We start from the raw sequence: 21,497 nt of genomic DNA on the forward strand, positions 1-21,497 counted from the left end.
TATTTAGTATGATTGATATATATATGCATAGATAATAAGACGTTTCAACATATTTACTGAATTATTTGCCGCTTAGCGTGTTAATAAAAAAATTGTAAAAAGATAATAATTTAATATGTACATTTCTGATCAAATATCTGAAATCAAATATCAGAAATTGAAATAATTTTGTGAAGTTTTTTTTTTAAATGTATAATAAATAAAGCATAATAATGCTGAAGTAATATAATAATAAATATTTTGTATACATGCAACAATAAAAATTTTTATCGATCGATTTATTTTATTAAAACTGATGCTAAATTGTTATAAAGATGTACAATAGATGGCGATGAGATGCCATTTGAATTGTTCGATGAATCTGTAAACAATTTTGCGTAAAACTGGATATGTGTACATCAATGCTTTGGAGATAAATATTTAAAATAATTATTAGAAAATAATAATTTTTAATCAGCGTATAAAAAATATTTAGCAATTAATCCAAAAGCTGTAATATTTTTTATCATTATTTGTTTAAACAAGCTACTGCTTTTTATTAAATATTGTCTAGTTATTCACGTTAACGTAGATGAAAACGAAAATGAAATATTATGAATTGAAGACATTTGAGGCAAGTGTCTTAAATATTTGTGACGCAATACTCGTGATAATCTTTCTACAGATATATATATATATATCATCTATATAAGTTTCATCTATTTTTCGAGTCTTATATTCTCGCGAAATTATGTGAGAATGACTTTGGCAAAGCTCCAATGTGCCGTAGAATGTGCGGGAACATGTACAGAGCAACGAACTTTAGCCAGCGTGAGACTTCGGATAAGATTTTTCTTGTTTCCCGACGGAAACTTTTTTAGCCGTGAACTTGATACAGACATTTCCTTTAGCAGTAATATCAAAGTTTTATACATGTCATTTATTTCTACGAAGCAATAATTACAGAACTGTTATATAATATAAGAAAGAAGCGAATATTCTTTTAAAAATCAACTATCGAGAATTCTAATGGCATCGCTATACATACAACTTTTGTTTAATATATTATTTAATCGTAAATGGATAAGTTCAATTTATTATATAAAAAAATACAAAAATGTTATTAAATTATAATTATAAAAATAATGTTACGTTATAATAAGCTACATATACGTTATGTAACATACAGAAGCAAAAGATAAAAAATAGAGGAATACAGAAAAACACCTCATGCATATTTTCATTCGATATAAGAGAGCCTTTAAATATTTATTTATTATCATATATATAATATATACATTTTATATGTGTAACTCAATTTTTTGACTCTTTTGCTCCTTTATACATTTTTATCAGATTTAATATATGCATGATTGAGGCAGTATTATCATATCATAATTAATGCGATCATTATCACATCGCGTTGTCTAGATTAAAAGTTATATATACTACGAGCTGCGAAAACACAGTTATAATTTTACTGCCAAGCATAATAATTAAAAATTACAGCTTTAGTGGTAAAAAGTAAAACGAATTTCTAAACCGATTCTAGGCACCGTAAGTTTTAATTATTATTTGGCGACGATCGCGCATAAGCTGCATCCGCGACGTTTGCGCTCGTATTCGTATGCTTAATTAATTAAACAACGTAATTAATTACGAGATGCGAGAACGCGGGCGGGACACATAACCGACCATTTTTAATTAATTTACGGCCAGGTACGATTACGAGCTTTTCGCTAACGCCTCCCTTACGTGCGTCGCTTACGACAACGACGTCGGCATTTATATCCTCGCAATATTATGCCGTCCGATAGCGGCAAACATTCCCAGCCAAATACTCGTCGTAAGAGAGAGGTAATTACGATTCCTATTACGCTAAAGCCGATACCGGCGACCCTCTCCATTCGGCCTTCTCCATTCCTCGCTACCCCCGCGATCGCCCGCGTAATCCGCGAAATAATCCTCGGAGAGACCCGCCCGGTCCGATGCAATTTCGCGCGAATATGAATAAGAATCACGACTCACGCGTGACTCGAGGCTTTCTCCATGCGGCGAAGTTAGGGCGCTGCCGGGCGGAGCAGGCAGGTAGGGTTGGCGTCGAGAAGAACCATGGTGGAGGTTTAGGGTGGTGGAAATGGTGGCGATGGTGGTGGTGAGTGACCGACTGCGCAGACCCCAAAGTCTCGCAGCCGCGAGTACGTAGTCAAACTCCGGCTCAGTAAGGACTGTGGTCCCCGTTTGCAGTGCAGTTCGAAATCTCCGGGAGCGATCCGCGGTTCTTTCGTTTTTCCTCTCTTTCTCTTTCTCTCTCTCTCTCTTTCTCCTATCTTCTCTTTCTTTCTCCACCCCTTCCTCTCTTTTCTCCCTTTCTTTACAAGCTTCCTCCCGTCTTTCTCTCTCTCTGACTTCTCTCCTCGCCTCTCATCATCTATCTTCTATCGTCCCTACTCTCATAAGCATTCTCTTTGCTCGCAAAAGCCGCTTCCTCAACTGTTTCACTCGCGGTTTGTCCGTCAACACGCACTCGGCGCGCGATCAACACGCGCGACAAGCGATTCGGGATTGATGGATACGAGCGAAATATATTGGACAAGCCCCGGCAATTCAAGGTGTCTTCATGGCGAGTCACGTGTATCGGCGATCCGGTGATTCGAGAGAATCTCATTAATTCGGCTCGGGCCGAGTGCGCTATGGGACGTGCGTGTTCCGCCTGATCGTATCGGCGGGTATCTATCACTGGACAAGTTCATCGGTGGAACCCCAGACCGCGGGGGTCTCACGGGGTGAATCTGACGAGTGCGTGGCAAAAATTCGCTCGGGTGTATCGGGTCGATGTGCACAAGTCCGAGGAAACTCACTGACACTTTGCGTCGCTCGGTGTAAGTATCCACCCACTCGCCCTCTCGCTCCTTCCTCAAATTTATCCCTAAAATACGATACGATACGTCGACCATGAGTCACACGCGTTTTCGTGCGATAAGTCAGCTGGAAGTTCGATGCTTGCCGAAGCGGCGTTCCTGGTTCACGGATTTTCTCGGGTCAGCTGTTTACCGGTTATACTCCGGCACATACACATGTGTACATATGTGTATATATGTATATATATATGTACATATACCGTTTTACGATATCGCATCCGGTAGACTGATTAAATATGCATTTTCCTTGGCGCGCGTTGCCCTTAAAATAGGGCTTTATCGACTCGCGTTAAATTGTCCCGTGTTTACACGATGCTTTTATAGACTCGCGTTGCGTTGATTTACGGAAGAAAGCTTACCTAGTTACACAAGTTTACGAAACACACAATAAAATAAATCTTTCATTAAACGTTCAGCGTGCCGGTAGAAGCTGCAAGTGAATGGCCTTTAAGGTCATTATGTGCTCTTATTCTTGAAAGGCTATTTAGCTTTTTTTAGAAAGAATCTTTTCATTAAGTTTTCCTACGACTTCTTTATTCTTGTACTCTTGATTAAAAAAAAAATGGAACTGAATTAAAAATATTAAATCAAGATTAATTTGAATTGTTACTAATCTTTATGAATTCAGAATGTTTCATTTTCAATCGGTATTTATTATTACATAGTATTATATGTTATATATTGCTTTAAAATTGAATAGAAACATACATTTTATTGTATAATTTTTATATTATGAAAGAAGAGATATAGAAGATATAGTATATATGATTAAGTAATAAATATTATTTAACATATTAAAATTATAGAAATATAATAAGATGTTTTATTTTTTCGATTTTTTTATAAGAAGATGACTAAATATAGGTGATATTATGTGATAATAATATTATATAATACATATATGTAATGCATATATGCATGTGTGCATTTTTCGTGTATGTATGAGAAAGAACGAGAGAGGGAAGGTGAATGCTATAAATATTTAAATTTATTGTTGAAACAGGAAAAATGTTTTTGCTAAGTGAGATACGAAAACTGACTCGTAAAAGTCAATAACGAGCATGTAATTGAGAATCATTTTTTTCCCGAAAGTTGTTAAACAAATTAAATCTCCCACGTCTTCCTCAGTAAACATATTACAGTACTTTTTCCTCGTCCATGGCTTTGGCCTTTATAATTAATTCTCCGATACTCCTAATCCCAATGAGATCGAGCAGTTGTCGGACGAGTTTGTAATGAAATGCACCCTTCTCATTTCATCGAATGTTGTTATTTTTCTGGGGAAGTGTTCCGAAATATTCTCGAAGCTTAATAACGTCGGCTTATATTGTGGAGTAGGTATTAAGTAAGCGTTAGCACGTACGTTTCTCAATGGTATTAAATTTTGACGCAGTTCCTTCGGGAGTTACTTTTTCTTTTTGACTGGCTGTTCAACGACTAGGGATTTATAAATGAAAAAATATGGCGGTTAATTACTTATTCGCATAAAATACTGGTTTTATCCAATTTGTTGAATTTTACTTGATTAAATTATAATATTTCTATCTTTCTCCCTCAATATTTATAACATAATGTACATATTATTGAGAAAAAACTTGGAATGTATATTGAATTTTAACGAATTTATGGTAGTTATAAAAATACATCGCTATTGCATAATTTATGATTTTTCTCAAAATATCTATACAATATTCAAGCAATTGATATTTTAGGCTACATAAATTGTATACGTTATAAATATATATATGATGAATATATTCATAAAATAATTTTCTTCGGATTTTAAATACTGTAGCAATTTTATTGAGAGAAAATATTATCAAAGTATACAAATAAACAATATATGGAGATTATTCGATTGTTTAAAAATATATCAAACATAGAATTAAGAGAGAAAGAAAGAGAGAAAAAAAGAAGAGAGAATCTTTATTTTTTTCACTTTTATTAGTACGAAAACAAATTTATTTACTAAACTAGAATAGTACAAATCGAATATAAAAAGCATTCTGACACGAGCTGATTCTATTTTGAATATTTTCTCTGAATACCAGAGCAATAATCGATCAAAAATCAATTTAAAGGTTTCGGATCGCATTCCCGGGATCGCATACGAAACTTTTTATTGGTTATAACAGTCGCCGTACCGTGATTAATCGACCCGTCCGTACTATTAAATGGGATGCGGATAATTAATCGTCGGTTTCACCACAACACCTGCTTGCCTAGCGTGGGAACATCTGAACCGTGTTAGACGCGCAGCCTCACAAAAACAGCGAGCATGCCGATCCAGAATCGTGTGTGCGCGCTTGCTAGCATGCGAGTCATTAAGTATACTGTAAATCTTGCTTACTCGCTACGCGGGGCTTATGTCAAATCCAATCGTAAATTCTGATATGCAGGAAAGATATTAAACCTTTACGCACGTACATTCTCTCCCTTGGACATTTCTCCTACTCCCCGTTTCAAGCTTTTCCAGCGTACAATAAACGCGCAAGAGGCGAGAGAGCCACTCTCCAATAATAAAGCGGTCCATAAAGCTTACGCGGCGTGAATGACGCGGGAATTATAGATATTTACATCGTCTCGCCGAGAGAAGAGCGCTCGGCTTGCCGTGCTTTCCGTCGAGCTCGTTCGTACAACATGTTCGTCAATCTATTCGTGCGTCACGCCTACACGAATATCTCCAAGAGAAAAAAAGTAGAGAGAAAGAGAGAAAAAGAGATGGATTGAGAGAGTTTAATAAACGAAGCCGTAAAAAACTCGACATGGAAACTACGCGCATGTATACATTATACAATCGACATCGCTGTCGGATACGTTGCATCGGGATGCACCGTCAGAAATTTTAATAAGCTGATCGGATAGAGATCCAGCGCGCCAGTCCTGCAACACCCGTCGTCCTCCCGCTCGTCCTCCAGTCAACTTCCAGCAGTCGTGATAAATCAGGACACACCTGGCGCTCCTGGTGCACATGCCAGGTTCGTGCATACTCGTCGGATTACTTTCCTTCCAGCTCCCAGAAGAAAAGCGTATTCTACGAAGCGGTCGAATTAAGCGCGCGAACGACGGTGGAAAAGGCGAAAGCTATAAATATAAGACGAGATAGAAGGAGCGGTAGCATAGACGGAGATGGAGAGACACTGTCCTCTCGGCACAATGCGTGCCGAGCACCAATCCTATTTTCAGAGATACCCATCTCCCACCGTTTTGGCAGCGAGAAAGAGGCAGGGAGTTTGCCGGCTAACCGCTTTATCCCTACATCAAACCGTTCCTTCGAGGTGGCTGCAGCTGTTTCATCGCTTCTTTAAAGTCCGTCCTTCCCAACGCGGCCCTCGACGAGCTCGCGACGTGTGTGTCGATTTTCTATCCGAAAAAACATTAGAAATGCAAAAGCCATCCCGGTTCCAACAAAGAGCGCGCGGAATTGCGAGGGAAATTCGCCCGATGTGCGCTTTCCATTTTCACCCGTAGAGTGCCTGTGGCGACTTATCGAATTTGTATTACTTTTCATGCATGTCATTCACAGGCGGAAGAGTGTCTCGATAACGCGAGAGAGCGATATTTTAATGCGCCGGTCGATGAGATACTAAAGAAACGGAGTTTCTCCGAGTTTGACGTTTCTATCGTAATTTCTATCGTTCCCTCGTAATTTATAAAAGAAGTAAATTTTAATCAGCTGTAAATAATAAGTTGCTGAAACGATGATACGACACTATTCCAATATTTTTCATGAAATACTTATCCTTTCTCTTTACACTGACAATTACGCGGGAAGTAATTATTATTCCAGCGATAATGGAATGAGATTTGAGATGAAGATTAAGGGTGTCCTTTGGGTGAACTAACTCATTTAATAGAAAGAGGGGCACAATGGACAGCGTCGCTTAGATGTCACCCAAAATGCATTCGAATCTCTTGCGAAGTGTCAGAGATAATAATAGTAATAATAGTAGTAGTTTCTAGCTCGGAGCGAGAAAATTAGATTGAATCTCGCGTGGTACGCGAGACGCTTGATCGCGTTATTTCTATATATGTGCGTAACAAAAGTGAAAAGGATTACTTGTTAATATCGATAAATTGCCAATATTATTGTGTGTGTTACAATCTGCCGTTTACAGAACACGACAGATTCTCCGGTAACCACTTATCTGGTTACGAAGTAGTTCGCCGCGTGCACACTTAGCCGGCGAAACGGGGTGATTTATAGCGAAACTTGCCGTATAAAACGTACACATACGCTAAACGCTAGGGTGGCTCTGCGCACCGTTACTTCCCGTAGCTACACATCCCCCTCGCGACTTAAGTTTTGCCGAGTTCGGTGGAAAGAGGAGGCCGGGAGGGCAGGAGGAAGGGGGAGGGGAGAGCGAAGAGAGAGAAGAGCTGTCTCTTTTCTCTTGTGAACTTGTACCTTGCACTTCAGTTTTATGCGCGGCGCTCTGTGAAAGGTGGATGTCGTGTTTGCTCTTGTAGCTGGCATTGTTTGCCGGTCGCCTTTGTTTATGGCTCCCCCTTTCCTCCTTTAGGTGGTAGATCGCGGTTCAGGAAGCCCACTTGAGGAGGATTTCTTTTGTTTCGGACCATCCGTCGTAATAATTGAGTGAAACCACAACAATTGAATCGCAGCAAGCACACTTCGCCGAGGGTCAATATGATTACTTACAACGGCAAATATTAACTCGGCGGAATCGAAGGAAGAGATGAAGGAATCGGAGCAATTTGCTCCGATAATTAATGGTATCTCTGCTGATCAAAATCGTACGCGTCTATGCATTCTCTCGTCCGTTCTGCAAAAGGCGAGCGTACGATAATGAAAAGATCATTCACGAAGGGGGAGAAGACCGCGTGAGAAGCTGCGGCCTGAGGCGTGAAAAATAATCGTTGCGGATCATCGTGACCACAAGCTGCCGGCTCAAGGTGCGCCGTCATTTGAGCCATCGAATCTTCCCTTTCACGTGTCGTCCATTGTAAGAAGGAGGAAATCCGCGTTGAATGGAAGAGAACCGCATTTTCGACAAACAGGAAAGCAGACAGGAAGCGAGAAAGAAATGGGCTAATTGCCTGGATTTGATCGATCATCCTGTTAACCGACCCACGAGGGTCGGATTATGTAATTGAACAATGTTAACCTACGCATTTACTCTGGGGGATGAGTATGTGATATTTATGACGAGCAGCTATGACATCAAGATTATTATTTTGACGAATCTATCCTTCTCGATACACAATTATAATTGGATCTTGGGTGTCTCCTTGTCAGGTAACGTCATAATCCTGCGTGGAAAAGCCGTAAGCACGAGAGTAGGTCGTTACTCTCTGGAAAACCGGAAACGTGGCAGAGAAAGGACAGGAAGGGAAGTGGCTGGCCGTCGTACTGGAACGAACGACTAAACAAGCTTAATATTGTTAGTCTGACTACGTCACTATGCTCTTCGTTTCGAAGCTAGGCGTGGTTATTATCTTGGCTGTTAAATATGGTTGTACCAGGAACGGGAATAAATTAAAACGTATATAATATATATGCACTGAACACATATATTTCAAATATTTTATTTTAAAACATGAGAAAAAATTATTGAATTACTGGAAACGCTGTGTTTTCTTACGTCTTGCTTCGCAAAAAATATTATTAAAATATAATAACATTTTTAATTATTACAAGAGTAACTGAGGCAGAGGAAAGTGAATATATTTTAATAATTGTTGTTTTAAAATTTGATTTGATTTGCAAAATAGAGCGAATTCTCAACTACTTTTGCAATTGAAATAAATAGCGAGTCTGGATGAGAGACAGGTGGAGGAAATAACCGATAGTTATCGCTGTAGAACAGCAGAGAAGCACAGATGGGATATTTTAATATGTCTGACCGACATTTCTACGCGCCATCGAAATACGGAATGCGAGGATACATAGCCCGGGCGTTGACGTATCCAATGCATTGATATTCATATTTCACGTATCGTAAATTAGAACTATCGAACTCTCATCTACAGATTTCGTGATTGACTTGCTATGTCGTGTGTCGATATCTCTTTGGCGAAGGTTTATTCAACACACAATAATGTTTTATTATTATTCGTTCTATTTAGATATACAACAGAGACACGCCAGTCCAGAAACCATTTTTCTCTCAATGGTTTATACATTATCAGATCAATTTTTTGCAATTTATTTTCTTTCATTAGTTAAAAATTGATAAGAGATGTCAATTGAATATTTTAATTATTCAGTATTCCGATATCAAACATGTAGTTAACACAATTTTGTCTGATTTAAAATTTTATTGTAAATTTTAAACAGACTTTTCATATTTTTTTAAGCTTGATTATTTCGAAAAATTTAATCTTGATAAAAACAAGAATAAGACCATTCCTTAAGAAGAAAAATTCTAAATTTGTTAATAAACTTGGAATAATTAGAAAAATATTACAGGAAACATACATGCCTCACAAACACGAGAAGAATTGTATTGGATTTTCCTTAATTACATGTTAACCGCAATATAAGTTGAACTATACAGTACCGATCATTAATATGTGAATTTTGCAGAAAGTGTATAAATTTTAAACGAAAATTTAGAATAATTTATTAAGTATATGGATATCAAGTATAATTTTTTAGGAATAAAAGTAAAATAGAGAAAAATCAATGACATATATTAAATCAATTAATTAATTAATCGCAATATTGAAAAATTAAGTTCTGTTTTTTTTCTTTAAAGCTGATAGTTACTGATATAGATAATTCCATATGTTATAGATAATTTGAGGATAAGAGATTTCTTTGCCAGTTTGAGATATGCAATATCAGGCGTCACACGACTGAAAAATGTGCGTGTAGATGAATGCGGTTTAGTTATTTTTATATCTCCGTTGCATGTGGAAACGCATGGATATGAAATTCATAGAGATACTGCGTTGACAGCACCGAGAGAGCGAGAAAGAGAGAGACAGAGAGCGAAAGAGAAAGAGAGACTTAAACGATTAATTCTCTCTGTCGACCGTAATTCGCTCAAAGCTGTGCGCACCGAACAAATCGCTCGCGGATCAGAGCAACGTCCATACATATATAAACTGTGTGCGTGTGTGTATTATACACGTCCGTAGAATTTCATTCGTGATTTATCGGCAGACGATTTTTATGAAGCCCGGGGGGATTTTATGAGAAACGCGATCGCTGAAAGCGAGGAATGTTGAAATAAGACGACGACGACGACGACGACTAGGACGATGGTCGCGACTACGTATTCGTTCGCGGATACGATCGAGAGATATATGTGTATGTAAGTGCGACCCGAGTCTGAGAATATTTCAATATCTTTGATGGCGGAATCGGAACGACGTGTCGTGCTGGTGTATATCGTCAGGGCGATTTCCGCAACCCCACTAACCCTCGCTCTTTTAAATTTGGAACAATCGCAAGACCCGATGAAGAAGCGTCGTTTAACGTGCCGTGCGATTTAGCCGACGTTTACCTCTTTTTTTCTAGGAGGGAAGGAGTAGCAGTAACTAACGAACCGAGCATTCCGCGCGGCGCTCGTAATATTTATTTAAAAAAAGGAGCAAGAGAACGGGGGGGTGTAACTGATGAACCGAGCACGATGAAAGTGGCGCGAGATAAAGCGGATAATGTCGAGATCTAACGATCTATGTAGGTGTAACGTAGATGCAATATCAAGATACACGCGCACGCCGCAATCCTAATGACACTGTTTCCGAGCCCCGACCTCTCTATTTCTCGCGTCTCCTCGAAAGTGGAAACCCGTGCGAGCGATTTAACTTTAGAAATCCGAATCTTTTTTTAGCGCGGCGGAAACATCGCCGTGGGTGAAATGACAAAAGGAAAAAGGAAGAAAAGAACGAAAGAGAGGGAGAAAAAGAGAGAGAGAGAGACGCCGAAAACGTGTTTTGAGACGTAGAAAGTGAGATAGGACGACGAAAGAGGGAAGAAAGAAACGGTGCGACCTCGAAATGTTGGTTTACATATGACCGAGATGGAAGTACCACGGGGCGGAACGGGCTCTGGGTATCTTTAATATCTTTAATCCACACCCCTGCGCTCGCGCGCGTCCACGAGAACGTCGAGCGGAGGTATGCGTGCCCTCTAAAGCCGTCGTCGTGCTACGACGGAGGGTAGCCTCTGTGTGTTTGAGCTACGCAGGCGCGGTTTATCGACTACCGCATATATATAGGAGAAGCGTTTCGTTTCGTTTCGTTTCGCAGTAGCCCGAACAATTTCTCCGCTACCAGAATCTCACCCTCTCTCTCCCCTCTCTCTCTCTCACTGTTTCTCTCCCTCCTTTCTCTCTCCGCCCTTTTCTTTCCCTCTGTCTCTCCCTCTCTTTCATCTTTTCTCCCTCTCCGTCTCTCTCTCTTTGTTCGTCGTTCATCTCGACTCCGGATATTTGTCCGGATTGCAATTGCAGAGGGCTTTTTCCCACTCGCTTCCCTCGTAGCTTCGTTGTACCCAACCGAGTGAGTCCTCTTTCTCTTTCCCCTTTAAAGCCCCCGTTTTCCTTCCTCTCTCCTTTCTACGTCGCCGCGACCTCCGTGTGAAGCAATATTTTACTCGAGCGGATACGCGGACTTCAGCCGCGCGCCCCGAGAAGACCGGGAGGGTTAAAATCGTTTCGACGTGCTCGATGACCGATCGAGTGCCATCCCTCTTGCTGGAATACGAACCGGACGCTAGTAACCACTGCATTAATCCTCTACGTACTATGGAAATAACTCTGTTCGAACCCTTTCGCTGAAGACTCCCCCGCTCGAACACGCGAGAAACGAATCTTTCCTTCAATTTGCATAATTTTTCGTTACAAAAGAGGAGGAAATACTGAGCGCGCGGTTTCCAAGCGAGGGAAAATTTCTCCATGAAATCTAGGTAACATTTTACAGACGGTTAAATGGATCCTCCATCTGTAAATTGTTAAATTTCGTGACATCCATTCCTAATCATCGCACTATCGACATCGATTATTCAAACTTCCTCCCTTGCGTAGAATATTCGGTTCGACGTTGATTAGCCAGCCAGCTGTCTTAAGTGGCCGTTACCGTCTATGAAGAGGTTGGCGATCTTTCCGATGCGATACGAACCGGATCCGATCGTGCAGCTGTCTCGGAATTAAATTAGGGAAAGGTGGGCGTGCGCGGTTGAACAAAAATTAATGCCTTCCCGGTATCGTTAAACGGCGTTAAATTTGTAAGCGTCGTTTCTTCGAATGAGTTCCGAATATAACAAATGCGCCAAAGATTCCAATTATTAAGTAACGTAAAAGCCCAGGCATTTTCTGGTCCCTCTTTGTAGAAGGGAAAAAGAAAGAAAGAAGCAGGGAAGGAGGAGAATCCCTTTCGAACAGGTGGTAGGCCAGGCGCGGACCAACAGGTAGGAAACCGAGTCCGCTGATACGGGTCAAGAAATGCATAAATTAAACAGGAGGGGTGTGTACGTGGGTCCAGCCCCCGCTGTTCGCCGGTTAATTTATACGGCAACTGCATCGTGCGCCCCGAGGTAGAGGGCTATTCATTAAGGCCGAGGCGAGAGACTCGGCTAGGCTAGAGCAAACTTTTGGCTTAACGAATTTTCCGATTTCGCGCATTAATATGCTAATCCAATTAGTCTCGTTTCGGGCCCGACGCCCGCACGTGTGGTGCCGCCAAGTTTTTAACCCCGAAGTATTAATTGAATTAGCATTTCAATGCAGCGATTCGTGCGATTCGTTTAGAACGTAGCTTAGTTTAATTCCGGGATACCAACGCGCGTAGAATTAACGTCGACGATATTAACGACGTTTGATCTCCTACTGTACCCTCAGGGCACGCTTTTAATTACCGTTCTCGAATATTTATAACGTCAGATAACTCCTACCGCTGTTGTCCTCGCTGTTGTGCACAGTGTCGTCCCGTTTGGTGCAAAACGAAATTAATTATACGCAGTCCCGCAATGTCGTCGCTTTTTATTCAAATGGGATGGGATGTAGGAGAGAAATGTTGCGCATTTAAAAATTTCTCCACGGATCTTGCGATAAACGTGTGACTTAATTTGCCTACTTTGTCAAGTTTAATTCATCACGAGCTTCATAATGAACGGATAAAAATTAATTTGTCTCTTCTTATATAGGATTTTAAACATTATTTCTCAAAGGGGGTAAGACCCTTCCCTCTACGATAACTAATAACCTGTATTCGACAAGGATATATTCCGTCTTATCTCACGTACGCTACATGATTTGCCAATTGCATTATCTTTGCGGCGTGACACATATTAGAGAACGATATGTGTAAATCCTAAAATTATAGTTCGCGCGTGATTCGTGTTCCTCGCTCGCTCGAGAGAGAGAGAGTTGGACTCGTAAGTTGGAGCGTTCATTCGGTGGTTAACCAAGTTTGGTACGACTTTGGCTCGTCTTCAATTCGCAGTTTTTGAGCTCGAAACGAGATGAGAGTTCTCGAGGATTCTGTAAATTGAACGACTCGACGGCCCGTTATACGTTATCCGAGACTTCTTTGCTTTATGCGCCATAGAATCGGGCAAACGGCGCAGATTCTATTATAGACAAGAAGCCACTGGCGGCCTAGCCGCCACGCTCGATGCCATTTCCACATGTATTATGCATGTCCGGGCAAATTTCGTCGACTGTCGCGACGAGGGGGAGCATCGTCTTATTTATTATTTACGTTCCCTTTAGCCGATAAACGGGGCAATCTAACTCGGCTATCTTGAGAATCCTGGCGCTTCTTCAACGATCTAGAATTAAACTGTGCGCGCTTCAGTCTCTATTAATTTTTCAACCGGGAATTGCTCGCGGCATAATTTATCGGATGGGAAATATCTCGCTATAATGTATATCGTAATGTAACGTTTTTAATTCCGCTTACCCTGCGATCGTGTAATACAAGCTCGTTATAAACATGTAAACATATTGGGCAAATTATGTACGATATTATTTATGAATTCTTTGTGCGAAAATATCACGTAGCGCGTATAAATTACAGCGTAATAAAATCTCAATGATAATGATACATGCGCTACAAAATTGTCTGGATATAATAAACCGTTATAAACTGTTTGTATGCGCGCATAGATATTATAATAATTTAAGATAATTAAATTTATTTGCTCAATCTCGGGGAAATTGTACAAATTTATTATCAATCCAAAAGACTTCATGGCAAAGATTTTATCTCGTACAAATTCATCAACTATAATTATTTATAGTCTTTAAACAATGAATACAGATCTCTAAATAAGAATCACATCTTCGAGTAATCAGTTCATTCTTTTTTTTTTCACTATTTTTTCTCTCTGTGTTTCGCAGCAATACAGTCAATTGACCTAACGTGATACTATTTTACCGCAACAAGATCACCTTCGCGCTGAGTATTCTGCGGCGATGGATGCTCTGTAGAAACAATTACTTTGATCTTTGATATTGCACTAAATATTCCATCGCTGTGTAGTACATTACTAATAGAATAGCCTCGTTCGGATACTTAATCGTCCGTTGAAGCTTACACGAAACTTGCGATGCACAAAACTAGATTATACGTAGTTAGTCTGGTAAATGTAAATCCTTAACGAGTTGCCAGAGAGCGAAATAAAAACTTTCCGCTGACCTAGATACCAAGTTGCGATACTTGGGCTAATTCCCGAGCTTTACTCTTATCATCCCGACGGTCGTAGACAAGCGTTGTTTATCAGAGCGATGTCAGCTTTTACCGCGGGGCAAGATATCCTCCTAGAATTTCCCCGCGCAATCAACTTCCTTCAACCGCATCTCTCCCCTGCCTCTCGTGCCGATCTCGTTTCACCCTCTTCGCAACTTTCTTCCTCACGGCGATATTCCAGCAGCCGAAAAACATCCCCGTCACGACGCGTCCGTTAGGGGGTAGGAAAAAAAGAGAGGGGGCGCCCGATTTCCCGGAGAAAATGACGCGCGGTGCCATACGGGATATTACTTGCCGCGGATGTTAACGTCCGCGGCACATTTTTTTTTTTTTTTTGCGATGGCGCGGCTCTGAGAGGGAGTAGCGAGGGCGGCGGCTTTGGACATATAGCTGTGTCAGATAGCGGGATGCTGTAAATCTGTGCATTATACATGACAGTGAGATCAGCGCCATTTGTTATTCCCCGGCAGAGCGCAGAAAAAGAGACGTGAAAAATTACTGGCACAGGCAGCACTTACCGAAACGAGGATATTGGGGAATTTCTGGACATATCGAGGAGAAAACTTGGCAGAGATATCTTGCCATATAGAATTGAAATTATCGTTGGCGCAGTGCGTAATATCTATCCGCTTGATACGTTTGCGTTTCGATTATGCGTTTTGGCACAGGGTAAAATGCAACGATTGCATTGTAACGTAATGTTTTCAACCTATCTCTCGGGGAAACATGTTTTCCGCGTACAAGGTGCTTTTGTGTTCGATTACAAGGCTCATTATATGAGGCAATCGCGGTTAATTTGACGGGCTAATCTAGTATCGATTTTCAATCGCGAGTCCGAGCTATGCGTATATTAAACCAGGATTTCAAAGTCGATTACAAATGCATTAAATTTCTCGTTTTTCTCAAGAATATTACAATGGCGCTTAAAAATAAAATAACGATTATTTTAAAGATTGTTGTAAAAAATGTTTTAAATGTTTAACTATCATTGATTTATCTACAAATATTTCGCGCTTAATTGCATGAATTAGTTATGTTGCAGAAAGATGAAAAAGGTTACTTGTGTGCATTTATCGTCTTTTTTACTTTTATTAAAAATATAAATTTTCGAAACGAGGATTTTCTCGAAACGGAAACACAATGTCTTTTACGAGAGTTTGAACGAAATATTAATGGCTCGAGCATTGTTTATCTTGTCGCCTAGTAAATTTCCCAAGTCTTAATTCTATCGCAATAGACCAAGTACGTTGTGCTTTCACGTGAAATACGAACAGCAACTCGTCGAATTGCTTGTTTTACGGATAAATTTACCAAGGAAGGATGCACCATGCTCTAAGAAATAGACGCGCCGCGTTGGCAAACGTATCGTTTTCTTGTTTCCTCCAACTTTCTTTGAAGGCTCTGTAGGGTGATTCCATTATATTTCCTCGTCTAAAGATACTGTAAAAGAAATACGCTGCTAAAGTGATGTGAAAAAATATTGTTAAAATATAGTAAAAATATAATAAAGTTGATTTATAGCTTCTACGAGTTTTTCTTTTTAAGGAAAGTAAAGCTCTAGATATAAATGTAACATTGCGATATTTTTCTGTAATATACTTGAGTATTTTCGAGCGATATATATATATATATATATATATATATATATATATATACATATACGTGTGATAAAATTTATAAAAAAATTAAAAGGTTTATAAGAAATTTGTGAAACCTGTCAAGTAAATAAATATTATTCCTAATATATCTGTAAGACGATTTATTATTGAAAGATGTTTTAGTATTTTCCAATATATTATCTTGAGTTTCACTATTTGAATATGAATTTATGCACGATCTTTTCTCTTTAATTAGTGCCACATTAATTATTTCTTATAAAAAAATTTTCATATATATATATATATATATATATATATATATATATATATATATATGAACATATTTCTAGAAACAATTTGTACTGGTTTGTACTAATTAATTTAATCGCTCCGAATCAAAAACAGATTGTATCGCACATCAAGAGACGCTAAAAAGTCGTCAGATGAAATTCTTCACGATTTAATTAACCGGGCGCAGTAAATTTAGCCGAAGCAGAGACGCAAAATTAATATCCACTTCTCTTTCGAAGCCGGTTTGTCATTTCTCTTTTTGTCATGAGTGGGTGGCGTTATTTACCCTCCATAGGCATTAAAAAAGTTGACATACAAACTGCGCCATGTCGTACATATCCCGGGAGGAGATGCAAGCAGCGCGAAATCTGAACACGAATGAATGTGCAGGTGTCCGTAAATAAACTTGCATCGAGCTTGTGTAGCAAACCGGTGAACGTAAAAGGTAGTTACGCTTTCGCGAGTTATCCAGCTCTCAAAGGTCTTTCAGCTAACGGAGGATTTTATTTGAAACTGCAGCTGCATAGTGTAGAAATATTGGTCGTATAATCACGCACGTTATATGTATATATATATATATATATATATATATATATATATATATATATCGTATAAAACGCGAAGAATATGTTTTCGTGCCTTTGCGTGGCAAATACGATACAATAGGATGCAATACATATTTTCTAATTGATTGAAACCGCGAGTGAAACTGTATCAATGTTTCAATATATCTTCTGTTTTATATTTATGCTTTTTTAAAAATGTTACATGTGTCAAGTAATTATCATTTCACATTATCATGTGACCTAATTAATTGTAATGATAGTACTATATCACTTTGTTGAAGAATATTTCTGATATTTTGAAATGTTGAATTAACATGCTGTTAATATCATTAAACTGTCGGTCATTAAAGAGATAATTGGAACCGAGCAATAATAATTTTCTATCGCACTTCGAGACGCGTGTGATTTCATAACATATGAGTATATGTATAATAAATAAATCACGTAATATTCAGACGGATTTATGTTGCAACGATTAATAAAGCAGCTCTTGTGATGTAATCGTATTTTGTTTGAATCAAAAAACAAAAAATTATTTGACAAATTTCAAGTTAATCTTATCTTTTTCAACTATAAAATTCTTTTTATTATAAAATGTTACATGTACATCTTTTTATATTAATATGTTTTCAAATTAAAAATGATTAAAAATTATCGAGAATGTAAGGTTTAAGCGGACAAATAATTGTCTCCTATTATTTATTTAATTTAAACTCTTCAAAAATTTATCTTCGTGATAGTTTTGTCTTGCAAGTGACGCTCTTGATTTCTATAATTATCACGTATTTGGTCCCATATTTTTAATACTATATATATTATTGGCACTATATTCACGGATAATTAATGTAATAATAATGATTAATTTTGTTATTTTATTGTGCAGGGTAGTTCCAGTCCGGAAGAAGCTCATATGGAATGGCATCACGTGGACCGTCGTCGCCGTCGACGCTGCCGATCGCGATAGCGATGGTCGCCGTGATGACAACTGTGGCTAGTGGCATCTGTCCGGCGCGATGTCGGTGCGACGACGAAAGTCTACGCACCTCTTGCGCGTACGCCGATCTCGAGGTCGTGCCGATCCAATTGAACCCGGAGATTCATCACTTGGATCTCTCCAAGAATCGCGTTACCAGCGTGCATCTCAGCTTCGGTTTCTACGGGAATCTCGAGAGCCTCGATCTCAGCTCGAATCTCATCCACACATTGGGCCAGGAGAATTTCGGTCTGCAACAAAACTTGCTTGCGCTAAACGTCAGCAACAACGCGATTCACACGCTAGCGAAGAACGCTCTGCGAGGACTTACATCCCTGAAGGAATTAAATTTGGCCGGCAACAACATCTCGCACATGGATGAGCAGGCGTTCAAGTACACCAGCGAGCTGGAAGTGTTGAATCTGAGCGACAATTCGATTACGAGTCTGCCTGACGACCTGCTGACGAATCTGCATAAGATACGAACATTGATCCTAAGCGAAAATTCGCTATTGGAAATACCGACGAATAATCTGGTGCTAGCGCCAAGTTTGGAACGAATAGATATGTCGTACAATTTAATATTGGAACTCGATCGAGACTCCTTGCCGTCATTATCATCGCTGATCTCTCTAAATTTATCGAACAACGTTATTCGAGGCATCGCCGACGTCGCCTTCGATCGTCTGCCGGATCTCTTGTATCTAGATTTATCCGGGAACAATCTAACGTCTGTGCCTACGGCCGCCTTGGCCAGACTGAGCGTTCTGACGAGCCTCGTTTTAAGCACGAATCCTCTCGGGTCTTTAGAGGCCGTGGCCTTTCGCAATCTCTTCGAGTTGAGGAACTTGGAACTGAACGACTGCATGATCGCGAGCGTGAACGCGCGAGCGTTCGCCGATAACGTGAATCTCGAGCGCATCTCGATGGACGGCAATCGAGAATTGAAGGAACTACCAGTGCGTGTCTTATACGGGGCTCGATACCTCAGATGGGTCTCGTTACGTCGATGCAGCCTGGCGACATTGCAACCAACGCAATTTCCGGTCGACGGTCTGTCGCACCTGCGTGTCGGCGGCAATCCTCTCGTGTGCAACTGCTCGGTCCACTGGCTGTGGAATGTGATTCGCGCCGAGGAGCGGCGCAACGAGACGCAGCTCGAACTGGACACCCACGACATCGTCTGCAGCGATGAGGAATTCGCCGGCAAGACGCTGATCGCTCTACCCGAGGGCTCCCTACGGTGTCGCTTGAGTCCATTGTATCTGTCATTGTCGGCCGCCGGTTGTCTGGCGGCTGCCGCGACCGTGCTCGCCTTGATCGCTCATCTCACCCGGGCCAAGAGGAAGAGACGCTCGTCGCTGGCGTACGCCGCGCCGAACCGTCCCGAGTTCCTGGTCTACGTGGGTAGAAGCGACAACGGGTTGGACAAGAACGCCGAGTCGTACAGTCGCCGCTTGTTGGCCAGGAACAACGACGACATGTCGTACGATTCGCCGCGTGGCAAGACGGCGGTGGCCGCGTCGGCGACCGAATGTAGCCCGCAGTCGCAGGACACGAACATCTACGAGACGCCGCGGTACGCCCGGCCCGGGCATCGCGACGTCGTCGATCCTTCGTCCTTCGGGAAGCGGCCGATGGAGGAAGGGGTGTACGCGGTGGCGGACGTGACCGATCTGCGGGACGAGCCACCGGAAGTGCTATCGCTTTATCGCGCGCGCAGTCCTTCCACCAGATCGAACGCTCTGCGGCGACTGGACTATGGCTACGATTACGAGTACGATTACGATTACGAGCCGGCACATCAGTCGCCGCCGCCGCCACCGCCGCCCCCGCTTTCCGAGAAGCCGCACGTTGTCTTTGTGTGAGGGGGACGCTGTGGGTCCAGCTGTAGCTGTAATTCGGGGATAGTCTAGTCGTTAAGGCGAGCCGGATGCGCCACCAACTCCTTATCGCGGGCTTTTAACGGTCCAAAATATCTCGGGATTACTGCCTCGACGACGTCCGACGTCTTGATCGCTCGAGCGTCGCCCTGCGTATGTGATGAGAGGACTGCGAGTATATTGCTGGAATGGCGCGGAAGAAAGATTTACACTATCCGAGCTTCACGGTCGTTAAATTTACGCAACTTACGACATCGCTTTGAAACGTTCGCTTCGGTGTTGTACACGCTACGTCTCATCGCATACGAGGACCAGCAAGCTGCAAGTTGTATACACGGTTAAACGTTTGAGCAATAGTAATGTTCGTTCGATCAGCACGAGAGGAAAAAGAGAGAATAAGGGAGAGAAAGGAGAGAAGGAGGGAACGACGTTCCACCGCTGCTCCGAACAATTTTATACCGCGGTAAGACGCGAGGGTGGCGTCGATGCAGGTGGACATTACTTTCCACTTGGCGCTTGAAAATGATCGATATCCCATCGCCGTCGGGAAAGCGGATTATCCTGAAATTCTGTTACTCGAGCGCGAATGTGCCGTGTTTTGTCCGTAAGAAACCGAGACTGGTTGCGGCGCGTCCGCTGAAATTATACCCCTAGGACAAACAGAAGCAACCGTGGATGAGTGAAAATGAAATGTCTTCCGAGATAGTTGCGTCGCTGCTAGAGAAAGAGAGGGAGGGAGAGAAAGGAAAAGAGTGAGAGAGCGAGAGAGAACGAGAGAAAGAGCCAGGATGCATTCTCACTGAGGGAACACAATCCGACTTGGAATGTAAATTGTGCGGGAACGTAAGAGAGTACGTTATGTTAGAACCGTGGACCGTGAAGAGAAAGAAGCAGAGACGAGAACGAGGACCCGTATTTATTTTCGAGAATTGCGAGTTGAAATCCGCTGGCTCAGTGCGAATGCAGTGGCCCGATTTTGCCAGGCGAGCGTTCATTTCGCGTCGGATTCTCGTTTAAACGTAGTGACAAATCAAATTAAAGCTGCGTCGCGTGTTAGTCGATTAAAGGTCCTCTTAGAGATTACTAGCTACCTAGAGATTAATACTCTTTGTAAAAAGTCCGTTCCAGGCTGAGAAGCTTTTCCGGCTCGAGGTTTGCAACTAAATTATATTGCCGACTACCGCGTTATAAGACTTCATAAATATAGCGTTCCATTTTAGAATCCAACTATTCGAGTATCTGGATCCAAATATTTCTGCTCGATTACTTAATTATTTGTAAATTTATATTAATTATTTATGGTTTGAATAATAAGACAACGGATATCGGATCTTGATATGTATAAAACTCTTGAGCCGGAAATATTTATATTTAATTAAATGATTCTAATATATTTACGAAGGATAAACGCGTAAAATATCTCTTCACCCTCGAATATAGATTAAGCGAGTATCCAGATACTTGAAGATTTCAGCAACCGTACGAGCGTTTATCGATAAGAAAGGATAAGCTGTTTGCTAAAAATTGCGTTAACACGTCCCTCCACACAAGACACGCTTAAGGGAGCAAATTACGTTATAGGAGGCGAATCTGATTTTTTCCCTCTTTTTACGATCGACAAAGGG

At 40.9% G+C, this 21,497-nt stretch overlaps 1 protein-coding gene across 1 annotated transcript; it reads left to right on the forward strand.

Moving 5' to 3' along the window:
- Nucleotides 1-1,763: 1,763 nt before the first annotated feature.
- On the forward strand, nucleotides 1,764-20,770 carry LOC105257566 (platelet glycoprotein V). Its single transcript, XM_025414442.1, has 2 exons — nucleotides 1,764-2,861; nucleotides 17,900-20,770. Exon 2 carries the CDS (start codon nucleotides 17,932-17,934, stop codon nucleotides 19,855-19,857), a length of 1,926 nt encoding a protein of 641 aa, XP_025270227.1. The 5' UTR covers nucleotides 1,764-2,861; nucleotides 17,900-17,931; the 3' UTR covers nucleotides 19,858-20,770.
- The last annotated feature ends 727 nt before the right edge of the window (nucleotides 20,771-21,497 follow it).

This window comes from Camponotus floridanus, unplaced genomic scaffold (genome assembly GCF_003227725.1).
Source record: "Camponotus floridanus strain SB8 unplaced genomic scaffold, Cflo_v7.5 scaffold80, whole genome shotgun sequence".
Lineage (NCBI taxonomy): Eukaryota > Metazoa > Arthropoda > Insecta > Hymenoptera > Formicidae > Camponotus > Camponotus floridanus.